The following is a 15907-nucleotide window of genomic DNA, read 5'->3' on the forward strand; positions in this document are numbered from 1 at the left end:
GACAGTCTACTGGTAGGCTATAAAATCTGCAAAGATAAGTAAATATAAGGTACTTAAGGACAAAACATTAGCAACCAATAGCAATAGAGGATGTAGAATGGAAGTAGAGTTTTGAAGTATAATAAAGATTCTGAAAGGTGGCAATAAGAGGAGTACATTTCAGAAATTAGAAATGGCTTGCATAAATGAGTAAAGGTGGAAGATGGAATACTCAGTTCAGGAAATAGTTCCGTTTGGCTAAAACACAAAGAAGAAAAATGTGAAGTATGGCTGGAAAAGTAAGCTGAAACCTGAGTGTAGTAGGCCACATGTGCCAGACTGAAGAGCATGTTTTCAATCACACAAGCAGCAGAGAGACAATCAAGTTAAGTGAGCAAGGGAATGATGTACTAAGACTATTTTGACAGTTATGGAAGATGGAATGGAGAAGACAAAGACTAGAGTTGGAGACACCAATTTGGAGACGACAATAGTCCAAAGCAGGAAGTAACAAGGGACAGCATATGTAACTTAGGCATACAAATTTCTAAAAGTTATAACGTTTTCCTGAATTTATTATTTCTAATGAAGTATTCATTCCTTAAAGGTATAATTTTATAATCTTACCTTCATCAGAATAATGGCAAGATTCAAACAAGTTAATCTGTTCATTGCTTTCAGTCTTTTCTGTTGTAATTCCTACTTTTTCAAAAGTGGAATTCAAGATTTTTTTAATGCTTCTTAGATTTACTTTTTTCTTGGTAGCTGATAACTCAAGTATGTCTTGTGTCATTGTAGAGAATGAATTCATTGGATTTGGTTTATAGAGTGGAGTGCTCATAACATTTTCTCCTACTGGTGAAGAAACTGAGGAAGCAGAAAAATTACCAGGAGACTCAAATTCTTTTTCTTTTGTCATGCTCATCGGAGAAAGCATGCAATCGGGGTACTGATTTTGTAGCATCGATGTTGTAGAAATGCTTCTTCTAATAATATTTTTATCGTATGTCCTTGGGGTACATTCTTTCCTTGGGCCATAATTTGTAGCTTCCTGCATGGTATTGGTATGGCTGCCAGAGAAACCCACTTTTAAATGGCCATTTTTGTTTACATCTTTTGCCAGCTCTGATTGTTCCTCATCAGAATCTGGACTACAAAATCCCAAATCAAAATTAACAGAGAATAACTCTTTTGAACAGTCAAAAATACTATCATCACTCTGGGTTTTTTCCTTCCCTACTCCTTCCAAATTTTCAAGAGAAGTTCCAATCTTGGTACTGTGATTTAATGGAATTTTGGTTTCTGAATCAGAATCTAGCAAACACTCATCAGAAATGTGAAATGGAGATACTTGTACCACTTCGCTTGTAAGAGCATCATCTGATAAAGATAAACATCTAGAGTTATTTTTCAAATAAAGAGGATTCATCTGATTAAATTCAGAATCAGTATCTTCAGAAAACTGTCTTTCCTGATCTTGCTCAATACTTACTTTTTTCATGAGTGTCTTACAAACCCCATTGTGTTTTTTTTTAACTAAACATTTTTCAGGAGATGCATTTACTTGAGCATGATCAACAGTTGTTACTTTGTCATTTTTTACATGTATGTGTATTTCATTCTCATGTTCATCACAATTTGGTCCATCAAGCATCATATCAGAATAACTGGATATATCATCTTGTAAATTTTTAAATGATGATGTCCTTAGGATTTCATCTTTCAAACTATAAAGTGCATCAAGAGGAGGAGGAGACTGAGATAAAAATCTTTCTACATTGTTAAGTGTTTCTTTGGTCAGTAAAAGACAGTTGTCACACAACTGAGTAGCTGTTTTAAGTAAATAAGGATCTTCTTCAGAAAGATAAAACATGCTAGTTGAAATAATTTTTTTTTCATCAGTAAAATCATCATAACCAAATTCTATATGGTTTCCACCAAATAAACTTTCAGATTTATCTACTGATGAGCACTCTACTAACAGTTCACATAGCTGATCATGGGCAGTGCTTGTGTTTGCAACACTGTCTACATCTAATGCCACTTTATCAACTGGTGATGCTTCCTGATAATTACAACTAACAGTAGAACGTACTTCAGTTATTAAGGAATTGGCAATGTTGTCACTATTGCTTGCCTTACACTGATCTTTTGTCATTTCCTTAAGGACTTTGGTTTTTAAATAAAAGTTTTTATCAGATTTAAATTCTTGGGCACATTCTTCATCAAAATCTATTAATAAAGATGAACAATTTTGTTTCACATTCCTTTTAATAGCAGGTTTTTGTAGAGTAGTAGTGTTGACAGAGGCAGAAGAAGAATGTTTATTCCTGAGAATGCCTGATGTTGAACTAGTATCTCCTATTTGTAAGTGGGGTTTAAGTTCCAATTCATAGTTGCATTCATCCTGTTAAGAAAAGACAGAAAGTCATAAGAAGTCATTTTGTAACAACTTTTAAAGAATGGGGAACAATTTTCATTGTTTTTAAACGTATACAAGTGATTGTTTTTTTTCTAAATTGCCAAAACCAAAGATGGCAGAGTGAGGCAGGACCTCACCTGAGCTCTCCAAAATTCCCCTTCAAACAACTCTGGAATAACACCTTGAAACAAATTTTGGAGTGGTGAAGCAATTTCTCAGCCAAGGATAGCTTAGAAGGTCAGCAGGAAAGGTCTATCTCAGCAGGGTGGGAGGAAGCATAGTCTGGTACAGGCAGTGCCCAACCAAGCCAGCAGCAGGCCACACCCTAGTGGGCCTGCAGCAAGACGTAGAGCCCCAAAGAAAGACAGCAGTGAGGTCTCATGCCCAGCACAAACCAGCAGTAAGCCCCCAACCCTGGTGTGAGGTAGCAGCAAGGCTCTACACCCAGTGCAGGCCAGCAGCAAGACCCATCAAGTCCCAGCATAAGAAACTTGGGGCGCTACCCTCTGCACTACAAGAGCAGAGCCCAACTTTAACATAAAGTTAGAAGGCACAAAAGAGGCTGGAAAAAGTAAGCAAAAAACAAACAAAAAAAAAGACATGACATAGAAAGATACTATGGGGACAGGGAGAATGAAGGCACAAACTTAGAAGAGGAAAACAATGTCAAAACAGCTACATGCTAAGCCTCAAAGAAAAATGTGAATTGGTGTCAGGCCCAAAAAAGAATTGAAAGGGCTCAAAAAGGATTTTTAAAAATCAAGTAAGATGGGGCAGCTAGGTGGTGCAGTGGATAGAGCACCGACCTTGGATTCAGGAGGACCTGAGCTCAAATCTGGCCTCAGACACATAACACTTACTAGCTGTGTGACCCTGGGCAAGTCACTTAACCCCATTGCCTAGCCCCCCCCCAAAAAAATCAAGTAAAAGAAGAAAAGCTATGAAAGAAATGAGAGTACGGCAATAGAATCATGAAAAAAAAAAGCCAATGAATTGATAAAGAAAGCACAAAAAATAGGAAAAGATGTACAAAAATTCACTGAAGAAAACAACTCCTTAAAAAGTAGAATCGGTCAAATGGAAAAGGAGGTACAAAAGTTCAATGAAGAAAATAATTCTTTAAAAATTAGAACTAGGCAAGGGGGAAGCTAATGATTCTATAAGACATCATGAATCTGTCAAACAAAATCAGAAGAATGAAAAAATAGAAGAAAATATAAAATACCCTCATTGGAAAAACAACTGACCTGGAAAACAAATCCAGGAGAGATAATTTAAGAATTACTGGATTACCTGAAAACCATGATCAAAAAGAGCCTAGACATCATATGTCACAAAATTATTAAAGAAAATTACCTGATATCCTAGCATCTGTGGGTAAAATAGAAGTCAAAACAATCCACTGATTAACTCCTGAAAGAGATCCCAAAACGAAAACTCCCAGGAATATTATGGCCAAATTCATGAGCTCCCTGGCCAAGGAGAAAATAATGCAAACAGCCAGAAAAAAAAAAACAATTCAAATATCATGGAGCCACAGTCAGGCTTGCACAGGATTTAGCAGCTCCTACATTAAAAGATCAGAGGGCTCAGAATGATATTCCAGAAGGCAAAGGACCTAGGATTACAATAAAGAATCACCTACCCAGCAAAACTGAGTAAAATCCTTCAGGGAGAAAAATGGGCATTTAACAAAATAAAGGCATTTCAAGCATTATGAACGAAAAGACCAGAGCTGAACAGAAAATCTGATCTTCAAATACAAGATTGAAGTGAAGCATAAAAAGGTAGACATGAAAGAAAAAACATAAGGAATTCAATAAAGTAAAACTTTATATTCCAACATATATGGAATGAATGATATAAAACAGCATTTTGACTGGATGATATAAAAAAAAAATTAAGGGGTGAGAAAGAGAATTGCACTGAGAGAAGAGGGTAGGGATAAACAGAATGGGGTAAACAAACTCACAGAAAAGAGGAATGCTATTTACATATAACTATTACAGTAGAGGGGAACATGGGGGTGGTGGGAAAGGCTTGAACCTTACTTTCATCAGAATTGTCTCAAAGAGGGAATAAGATACACACAAAGTTAAGTATAGAAATCTGTGTTACCATATAAGGAAGTAGGAAGTGATGGGGATAAAAGAAGGAAGGGAGGGAGGGACACTGCTACAAGGGAGAGAGGACTGGAGGAGGCAATGGACAAAAGTAAAAACACCTGTAACAAAGGACAGGGTGAAAGGTGAGACAGAGAGAGAAGGAAAAATAGGATGGAGGGAAATACACAGTTAGCTACTATAATTGTAAATGTGAATGGGATGAACTTCCATAAAACGGAAGCTGATTACAGAGTGGATTAAAAACCAGAATCTTCCAATATGCTGTTTACAAGAAACACATCTGAAGCAGAGACACACACAAAGTAAAGGTGAGGGACTCAAGCACAATCTACTTATGCTTCAGCTGGAGTAAAGAAAGCAGGGGCAGCAATCATGATCTCAGACAAAGCAAAGTAGATCTAATTAAAAGAGAGAAGGAAGGAAATTATATCTTGACAAAAGGCACCACAGACAATGAAGTAATTATCAATACAAAACATATGCGCCAAATGGTATAATTTCCAAATTTTTAAGGCAGAAGTTAAATGACTTACAGGAGGAAATAGCCAGTAAAACTATACTTGTCAGAAACCTCAACTTTCTCCTCTCAGAACTAGATAAATCTAACCAAAAAATAAATAAGAAAGAAGCTAAGGAGGTGAACAGAATTTTAGAAAAGTTGGAAAAAAAAAAGAAAAAAAAAAGAAAAGTTGGATATGATAGATCTCTAGAGAAAACTGAATGGGAACAGAAAGCAATATGCCTTTTTTTCAGTGGTACATGGCACCTGTACAAAAACTGACCATGTATTAGGGCATAAAAGCCTTACAACCAAATGCAGAAGAGATATTAAATGCATCCTTTATAGATCATAATGCAATAAAAATTACATTCAATGTGGAATGACAGATTAAAAATTAATTAGAAACTAAATAATCTAATCTTAAAGAGTAAGTGGGTCAAATAACGAATCATAGAAAATAATCAATAATTTCATTAAAGAGTATGACAATAATAAGACAACACACCAAGAATACCAGTACTTAGGGCAAAATTTGTATCTCTAAACACATATCAATAAAATACAGAAAGAGTAGATCAATGAATTGGGTATGCAACTGAAAAATACTTAAAAAAAAAATTTAAATTCCCAATTGATAACCAAACTAGAAATCTTGAAAATCAAAGGAGAAATTAATAAAATTTAAAGTAAGAAAACCATTGAACTAGTAAATAAAACATTGTTTTATGAAAAAAAAACAGATAAACCTTTGGTTAATTTGATTTTAAAAAGCAAAGAGGAAAACCAAATTACAGTTATCCCTTCCACACTGCAAAGGTTAGGGGCTCAGTGCCCCCACAATCTGAGAAATCTGCATAAAATTTTTTGACCCTCCTTTCATACCAGAGAGCAAGCCTGAATTTTTTTCTTTTTCTTTCATGGGATGTTTATAGTACTTTACTTTAAAATTTGGGTTGACATTATACATACTTTATGCATTTCTGAGTTTCTAAACTTTTTCTATTTTTTCTGCTGATCTCTGCATGTCAGCTTCAGCTTCCACAAAATTCCAATTTAATTTCTTATACTGACCCACAATATACCAAAATCGTGATGGGAAAAGTCATGATGTGGAAGAGATAACCACATTAGCATCAAAAATGAAAAGGGTGAATTCACCACCAATGAAAAGGAAATTAAAGCAATTATCAGGAGATATTTTGCCCAGTTATATGCCAACAAATCTGACAATCTAAGCAAAATGGATGAATATTTACAAAAATATAAATTGCCCGGATTAACAAAAGATGAAATAGAATACTTAAATAACCTCATCTTAGAAAAACAAATTGAACAAGCCATCAATGAACTCCCTAACAAAAAATCTCCAGGGCCAGATGGATTCACGAGTGAATTCCACCAAACATTTAAAGAACAATTAATCCCAATACTGTTTAAACTATTTGGAAAAATAGGCAAAGAAAGAGTCCTACCAAATTCCTTTTACAATACAAATATGGTGCTGATACCTAAACAAGGAAAAGTAAAAACAGAGAAGGAAACTATACATCAATTTCCCTAATGAATACTCATGCAAAAATTCTAAATAAAACACTAGCAAAATACAATACAAAATTGTATATGCAGCAGTACATCACAAAGATCAAACACTATGACCTGATGGATTTATACCAAGAATGCAGGGCTGGCTCAATATTATGAAAACTATCAGCATAATTGACCAAATCAATAACTCAACTAACAGAAATCATATGATTATCTCAACAGATACAGAAAAGGCTTTTGTCAAAATACAACACCCATTCCTACTAAAAACACTAGAAAGCACAGGAATAAATGGAGCTTTCCTTAAAATAATATATAATATCTATCTAAAACCATCAGCAAACATTATCTGCAATAAGGATAAGCTAGGAGCCTTTCCAATAAGATCATGGGTGAAGCAAAGATGCCCATTATGACCATTATTATTTAGTATTGTACTGGAAATGTTAGCTATAGCAATAGAAGAAAAAGAAATGGAATTACAATAGGCAATGAGGAAATAAAACTATCACTCTTTGCAGATGATATAATGGTATGGTATAATTAGAATCCTAGAGAATCAATTAAAAAAACTACTTGAAATAATTAAAAACTTCAGCAAAGTTACAGGATATTAAAAAAAATCAGCATTTCCATATATTGCCAACAAAGCCCTGAAACAAGAGAAATTCTGTTTAAAATAAGTAGGCAAAGGGTAGCTAGGTGGCGCAATGGATAGAGCACTAGCCCTGGAGTCAGGAGGACCTGAGTTCAAATCTGACCCCAAGACACACGAAACTCACTAACTGTATGATCCTGGACAAGTCACTTAACCCTGACTGCCTCGCAAATAAATAAATAAATAAATAAAATGAGTAGGCAATATAAAATACCTGGGACTCTAGCTGCCAAGACAAGCCCAGGAATTATATGAATATAATTACAAAACACTTTTCAAACAAATAAAGTCAGATCTCAATTAGAAACGCTAATTGCTCATGGCTATGCCAAACCAATATAATAAAAAAGACAATTCTACATAAGTTAATTAACTTATTCATTGCCATACCAATTATACTACCAAAAATCTATTTTATAGAGCTAGAAAAAATAATAGCAAAATCATCTGGGAAAACAAAAGGTCAAGAATAGCAAGGGAATCAATGAAAAAAAAAAACATGAAGGAAAGTGGCCTAGCCATACTAGATCTCAAATTGTATTATAAAGTGGTAATCATCAAAACAGTCTGGTACTGGCTAAGAAATAGTGGTGGATCACTGGAACAGATAAGGTATACAATACATTGTAGTAAATGATCATAGTAATTTTATGTTTGATAAACCCAAAAATCTAAGCTTTTGGGATAATAACTCACTATTTGACAAAAATTGCTGGGAAATCTGGAAAACAATTTGGCGGAAACTAGATATAGAGCAACATCTCACACTATGTACCAAGATAAGGTCAAAATAAGTTCATGATTTAGGTATAAAGGTTAATACCGTAAGTACATTATGAGAGCAAGAAATACTTTACTTGTCAGATCTATGGATAATGGAAGAATTTAGGACCAAATAAAAGATAAAGAACATTAAGAGAGATAAAATGGATTATTTTGATTACATCAAATTAAAAAGATTTTGCACAAATAAAACCAATGCAACCAAGAATAGAAAGAAAGCAGAAAGCTAGGGAAAAAATTTTATAGCAAATTATCTTCTGACAAAAGGACCCATTCATCAAATACATATAGAATCAAATTTATAATACTGCAAATCATTTCCCAATTGATAAATGGTCAAAGGGTATGAAGTTTTCAGACGAAGAAATCAAAGCTATCTATACTTATATGAAAAAATGCTCTAAATCACTATCGATTACACAAATGCAAATTAAAACAAGTCTGAAGTACCATCTCACACCTATTAAATTGGCTAACATGACAGAAAAGGAAAACGATAAATGTTGGAGGGGATGTGGGAAAATTGGAACACTAATGCATTGTTGGTGGAGTTGTGAACTGATCCAACCATTCTGGAGAGCAATTTGGAATTATGCCCAAGGACTATAAAATTGTATATACCTTTTGATCCAGCAATACCACTACTAGGTCTTTATCCCACAGAGATTAAAAAGGGGGGTGGAGGGAGAAGCACCTATTTGTACAAAAGTATTTATAGCAACTTTCCATGGTGGCAAAGAATTAGAAATTAAGGGGATGCCTATCAGTTGGGGAATGGCTGAATAAGTTGTGGTATATGATTGGAATGGAACACTTTTGTTCCAGAAGAAATTACAAGCAGGCAGATTTCAGAAAAACCTGGAAAGGCTTACGTGAACTGATACAAAGTGAAGGGAGCAGAATCAGGAGAATGTTGTACACAACATTGCACAATGAACAGCTGTGAAAGTCTCAGCTTTTCTCAGCAATACAATGATCCAAGAGAATCCCAAAGGACTTATGATAAAAAATGCTATCCCTCTCCAGAGAAAGAATTGATGGAGTCTGAAAGCAGACTAAAGCATACTATTTATCATTTTCTTAATTTTTCTGTTTTCTTCCACTAATATGGAAATATGTTCTACATGATTGCACATGTATAACCTGTATCAGACTGCTTGCCATCTCACAGGTAGCAGGGAAGAGAAGGAGGGAGAGAGAGAATTTGGAATTCAAAAAATTTTTTTAAAAACAAATGTTAAAAAACTTTTTTTACATGTAATTAAGGAAAAAATAAAATATTATTAAAAATCAAATAAATTGCCAAATGTAATAGCCTTTTCTCTATTCTTATCCTTCTTGACCTCTCTGCAACAGTTAACACTGCTGACTAATCTCTTCTCGGGCATGCTCTCTCCTCTCTGAGTTTCCAAGACACTGATCTCTCTTGGTTCTTCTCCTATCTCAGGGTCATTCTCTGACTATGCCTCAGTATCCTGTGCTGGACCATATTCCATATCACGCCCTCTCACTGTGATTGTATCCCAAAGTTCCATCCTGGTAACTGTTCTTTACTTTCCATTTAGTAACCCCAACTACTTCTACAAATTTACCATCTCTATACTGAAGATTCCCATAAATATATATTCCAGCCTTACTCCCTCTACAAGAATTCCAGTTCTATAACTTTACCCACTATCAATGGGACATTTCAGGGCTTCTAGGGGTGCAGTGGATGAAGTGCCAGGTCTAGAGTCAAGAAGATTCATCTTCCTGAGTTCAAATATGACTTCATACACTTACTAGCTACGTGATCCTGGGCAAGTCACTTAACTCTGTTTGCCTCAGTTTCCTCATCTGTAAAATGAGCTTAAGAAGAAAATGGTAAAACCACTCCAATACCTTTGCCAAGAAAACCCCAAATGGGATCGTGAAGAGTCAGACACAAGTGAAAAACAACTGAACAACATGGGACATTTAAACTGGATGTCCCACAGATATCTAAAAATCACCATGTCCAAACAGAACTTTCTATCTCTGCCATCCCCCTCACCCTTAAATCCATCCTTCTTCCAAACTTATTATTGCCAAGAGCATAAACATCCTCCTTGTCACCCAGATTTGCAATTTCAAATTCATCTTTGATTCATTACTCTCATTCGTCCCACATAGCCAATCAGTTGCCAAAACCTATCATTACTACCCACATACCAACTCTCATATTCATCCTCCTCTCTACATAGCCACCGTCCTAGTTCAAGCCTTCATTACCTCTTCCCTGGACTATTGAAAGAGCCTTCAGGTTTGTCTTCTTGCTTCTAGTCTTTCCCTGTACCAATCCATTCTCTACACAGTTGCCAAAATGATTTTGCTTAAATATAGGTCTGGAACATGTCATTCCCCTACTCAACAAACCTAGAGAGGGACTACAGCATCTAGAATAAAATATAAAATTCTATTTAATGCTTTTTACAGCCTGCCCTTGTACTACCTTTCCAGTCTTATTACACAATACTTCCTTCTTTATGCGTACCACAGTCCAACCAAACCATCCTTCTGACAATTCTTTTTTTGGGGGGCAGGGGGGCGAGGCAATTGGGGTTAAGTGACTTGCCCAGGGTCACACAGCTAGTAAGTGTTATGTGTCTGAGGCCAGATTTGAACTCAGGTTCTCCTGACTCCAGGGTTGGTGCTCTATCCACTGCGCCACCTAGCTGTCCCAACATTTTTCTATATGGGACATAGCATCTACTATTTCCTTGTCTTTGCTCTCCCTCAGGCCTGAAATGTACTCTCCCATCACCTCTGTCTCTCAGAATCCCTAGTTTCCTTCAAGGTTCAACTCAAGTTCATAAAGCCTATCCTAATGTCATCTGCTATTGCCATTCCCTCAAATTATCTTGTACTATTTTGTTGATGTCTATGTATACACAGCGTTTGCAGGCTAGACTGTATACTCCTAAAGGGCAAGTAATGTTTCACTTTTGTCTTTGTATCCAATACCTACTATTGTCCCTGACATATAATGAGTGATTATTAAATAACTATTGATTGATTTTAAACTATTTAAACTTTAATCATTTTTAATGATCCTCATGGACAAGAAAATTACAAAGAACACTTTTTTGTTATTTAATGAATACATAAAAGTACGATTAAATTCCACACAACCAACATTGACTACATATTTACTATAAAATCAAGATTTACTGAACTGCTGTTTAAGTTTAAAGTGACCCTTAAGTGACTGTCCTTGCCTCACCAACTATTTCTTTTCTCTTTATTAGTGCAACCACAAGATGTTTCTATTTCTGCAGTCAGGAAGTCTGACTCTTAGACATCTTGAGACACCCCTTCCCCATTTGGTTGATGTGCAAAAATATACAAAGTACTAATACTCTTTGCAAAGACCATGTCTGAACAAGCCATTGTCTAATTAAAAGCTCTAAGCAATACCGGAGAATGGTATTCCTTTTATATTTCTAATGTTCACCAGCTCTGTGTTCTAAATAACAGGTGATCAGCCTTCCTAACATCCCAATCCCTCCAATGACTACTTTTGAAGGTAAGGAGATGCTTAAAAAAAAAAAGTTCTCAAATGAGGCCTGAAAAAGCAGAGAAATTGCTTTTCTAAGGAATATTGCTCTGAGCTACAAGATTACACAAGATCAATAAAATTGAATATATCCATGATACTACCTTTATTAAGCTGTTTAAAGGTATTTTAGATTTATTTTTATTTTTCTGAAATTTGGTTTTATTTGGGAGCCTTGATTTTTCCATTATAAAATACTTAAACTATTTGTATTCCTTAAAATTTATGTCGATTCCACAATGCTGTCTTTCTCCCCACAAGTAAAAATGAGATGCCTGATTTTTTTAAGTTTTAAAACAAATTACCATTATTTTAACTCTATACCATTTGTAACATTCCTAACATTAAAAATACCCATTTAGAGACTCTAGATGATTGTTTGAGAAATACAATTACTCTCCTATTTGCTAATGCCTTTCTAACTTAACCATGTGACCAAAGAGTGGATAAGTGAATCTTTGGAAAATAGCTAGGTAATAAGTGAATATTTATTTCTGATTAGTGGAAACTTAAGATTTTATTCTCCTTATGATACAACATAAATGGTAGACTGATTACCGTAGTCCAGAGTCCCTTACCTTCCCCAACTTATTCATATAAAAAAGGCAAAATAATGAAACGATATTTATATATTTTTGTAAACATTTTTTTTTCTTGCCTGATTACTCTAGGGCACTGATGTGTATTAAAAAAACAAAGTTTACTCTAGGCCATGAAAGAAAAAGACCACTCAGAAACTTGTAGGGAAAAAGACTCCACCAGTTACCACAGACCACTAACACTGCTGTTAAATGTCAGGACCTTTAACCTCAAATCTATAGATCCCACTTTAAAGTCTCTTTTCCCTCCAGGGTTTAACACAACAAAAACGCAGAGAGCTTATTCTGATAACCACTTTGCTACCCAAGAATGGAAGAAAAACTGCAGGTCTTATAACCTTAAAGACATTCAACTTTTCTCATCGTAACCAGTGCTTTTCTGGTTTTACATAAGACCTATCTATCATTTCTGTGAAAAATCTCACATTTCCAGTTTATCCATTTAAGTAAGGTTTACTCTGAATTTTGAATGTCATATTGTATATATTATTATTACAAAGAAGTGCTAGTAGCACTGAAGGAAGCTATTAACTATTTAAGTAACTTTATAGGAGCCCAGTGGACAACAAAGGATGTTTTCAATGTTTTATTAAAATATTACAATTGCAATCCAGTCCCAATACCTCGTCATTAAAGCTAGCAAATGTAATAACTACTACATTCACTCTAAATTGTAAGCAGAGAAAACTGCTATATGAAGTAACATTTCTTCAACTATAAATCTGGCCTTTGTTAGTGTTTACTTTGATCCAAGTTAGAGTGTTCCTTCTGCTTGTGGCAAAAGGATCCAGTATACTGCAGGCCTTCCTTGTGGCTTCCTGAGAGTACCAGTGGAATACTCTGGTGGTCTACCAACCTTTGGCCTACGACCACTCTATCTTCTCTTCCGAGCATAAATTTCCTTAATAACATTTTACATTTTTGTTCTCTACACCACAGCCTGCTTCACACTTACCATGTACTTCTCCACTGACTTTTGACATTTTTTTAAAACATTCTTTGAAAAATGCTGTATATTCCATGTCTCATTGATAAATAGCAACACTAGCAGAATATTGGTATTAAAAAATGAAACTTTACTTCTGTAATACAAATTTATTCATTCCTAAAGAGTATCTACTTGTCGAGACTATAGTACAACTGCTATTGACCAAAATCTTTATTAGGAAGAATCTGCTTGGGTTAATGAATTAAAATCAAAATATTTATTCAATCAATACAAAATCACAGAACAGGATCTGAAAGAGTCACAAAGACTCTCTCCCTCAAATTACGTTAAAACTTTACAATTCACTGATAAAAACATAACAGATAAAGACAGACAGATATGTGTCTTTCTATCTATCTATTCATACATACACACATAGGCAACAGAAGCAGCAGCATAAACTAAGACAGAAAAGACTATGAAAATCAGATTATTGGGAGAGAGAGAGGGTAACTTGATTTTGTTTCAGAACTCAGAAACAAAAGCTGTGGGGAGCTTCAGTCTCCAGGGGTGCCTTGGTCAGAACTTGCTTAATTTTCAATCAAAGGCAACTGCACAACCTGGGTCTGCCAAAATGAAAAACGTGAGATGACCACAATAAATAAATACAATCTTCCTCAAGAATTGAAAGAAGAGGAATGACAAACAGGAGGCCAAGATGGCAGTTATGAGAAATACCACCAAGAAAAACAGATTCCAGGAAATATGGAGGGCAAAAGGAATTGTGCAGCGAGTACCCTGAAGAGACTGTCAGATGTTTTATTGGTGAGGTTTTTTTTCCTGCCATTGCCAAGTAATAGCTAAATTTGCACCAATGCAGGGTGCTGTCTTTCCTTAAGGAGGTGAAAGGAGGAAGAACACCTCTACACCCTACAGAGGATTCAGAACTCTTTTCCTTTATGGAAGTAAAGAATCAAGTAAGTATTTATTAAGCACCTACTATGTTCTAGGCACTGTTTGGCACAGAGAAGACAAAGACAAAAGCAGAAGAGTTGTTGCTTTCAAGGAGCTTATACTCTTAAAGGGGTAGAAAATATGTATGTATATAGATATATACAAAAGTCACACAAGATAACCTTATAGGTATATAGGTATATACAAAACACATACAAAGTAAGCTCAAAGGAGAAGGCACCAGTAGCCAGAGGGACTAGGAAAGTCTTCATGCAGAATGTGAGTCTTGGGATGAATCTTGAAGAAAACTGGAGATTTCAAGAGATAAAAATGAAAAAGGAAAACATATCAGGGATGGTGGACAGCTAATGCAAAAGCAAGAAGACGAGATGGAGCACTGTTAGTAAGGAATGGCAAAAAACTAGTAGAGCTGGACTATACAGTGCATGGAAGGTAGTAAAGTGTAAGGTTGGAAAGGTAGGAAAGAAACAGCTTCTGAAAAGCTTTAATGCCAACAACGATTTTATATTTGATCCTAGAGGTAATGAGGAGTCCCTAGAGTTAACTGAGTGGGGGTGAGGGTGGGAGCTGAGGAAAGGATATAACATGGCCAGACCTGTGCTCAGGAAAACCACGTTAGTGCCTGTGTAGAGGGCGGATTAACTGGGGAGAGAGTGAAACAGACCAATTAGGAGGTTACTCCAATAGTTTAGGAGAGTGGTGATAAGGGCCTGAACTAGGGCAGTGACTGTGTAAGTCAGTTTCCCTATGTGTAAAAGGAAGGGGTTGGAAGAGATGTCCTGTAAGATACATTCTAGGGCAGAAAAAAATAAAGATAAGAAGATTTAAGTTTACATTTTAAAAGATTTCAAAAGACTAAAATAAAAGCCTCTAGCTAGACAGATTAAAAACAATTAATAAAATTAATAAAATAAAAAATGAACAAAGGGATATTACCTTAGGATCATAAGTTGGAAATATGTCCAAAAAGCTACTGAACAATGTATGCCCTTTGACCACTATCACTACTATGCCTATAGCCAAAGAAATTTAAAAAAAGAAGATAAGGACCTATATATACAAAACTATTTATAGCAGTTTTTTTTTGTGGCGGCAAAGGACTGGAAACTAAGGGGGTGCCAATCTGTTGAAGAATGGCTACATAAATTACAGTTTGTGAATTTAAAGGAATACTAAGGAGGTATAAGAAATCTGGAAAGATTTAATTTTTACATTATAAAAATGTTAAAAAAAAAAAAAAACTTTGGGACCCACATGTACAAAAATATTTATAGCAGCTCTTTCTGTGGTGGCAAAGAATTGGAAATTGAGGGGATGCCCATCAATTGGGGAATGGCTGAACAAGTTGTGGTATATAAACGTAATGGAATACTATTGTTAAGAAATGATTAGCAGGCTGACTTCAGAAAAACCTGGAAAGACTTGTATGGACTGATGTTAAGTGAAGTGAGCAGAACCAGAACAGTGTACACAGTAGCAGTCATATTGTGAGATGACTGACTTTGACAGACTTAGCTCTTCTCAGCAATACAAGGATCTAAGACATCTCCAAAAGCCTCACGATGGATGTATCCACATCCAGAGAAAGAACTCTGGAGTTCTAATGCAGATCGAAGCATACTATTTGCTCTTTTTTCTTCTTCTGTTTTGTTTTGTTTCTTCTTTCCTGTGGTTCCTCCCACTGGTTCTAATTCTTCTTTACACCATTACTAATGTGAAAATATGTTTAACAGGAAAGTATATGTAGAGCCTATATCAGATTGCATGCCATCTTGGGGAAGGAGGCAGGGAGGGAGGGGGAGAAAATTTAAAACTC

The 15907-nt window shown here is 35.4% G+C and overlaps 1 protein-coding gene across 1 annotated transcript in view; it reads right to left on the reverse strand.

Moving 5' to 3' along the window:
- The window catches only part of LOC114029975 (Fanconi anemia group M protein-like), an 89715-nt gene that overhangs the window by 27221 nt on the left and 46587 nt on the right, over window positions 1–15907 (reverse strand). The window contains exon 14 of the mRNA XM_027844622.1: window positions 607–2386. Within this exon, the coding sequence (XP_027700423.1) occupies window positions 607–2386 (1780 nt within the window). The remainder of the gene's footprint in view (window positions 1–606; window positions 2387–15907) is intronic.

The sequence above is a fragment of the Vombatus ursinus genome, unplaced genomic scaffold (assembly GCF_900497805.2).
Source record: "Vombatus ursinus unplaced genomic scaffold, bare-nosed wombat genome assembly UNPS02014945.1, whole genome shotgun sequence".
Taxonomy (NCBI): Eukaryota; Metazoa; Chordata; class Mammalia; order Diprotodontia; family Vombatidae; genus Vombatus; species Vombatus ursinus.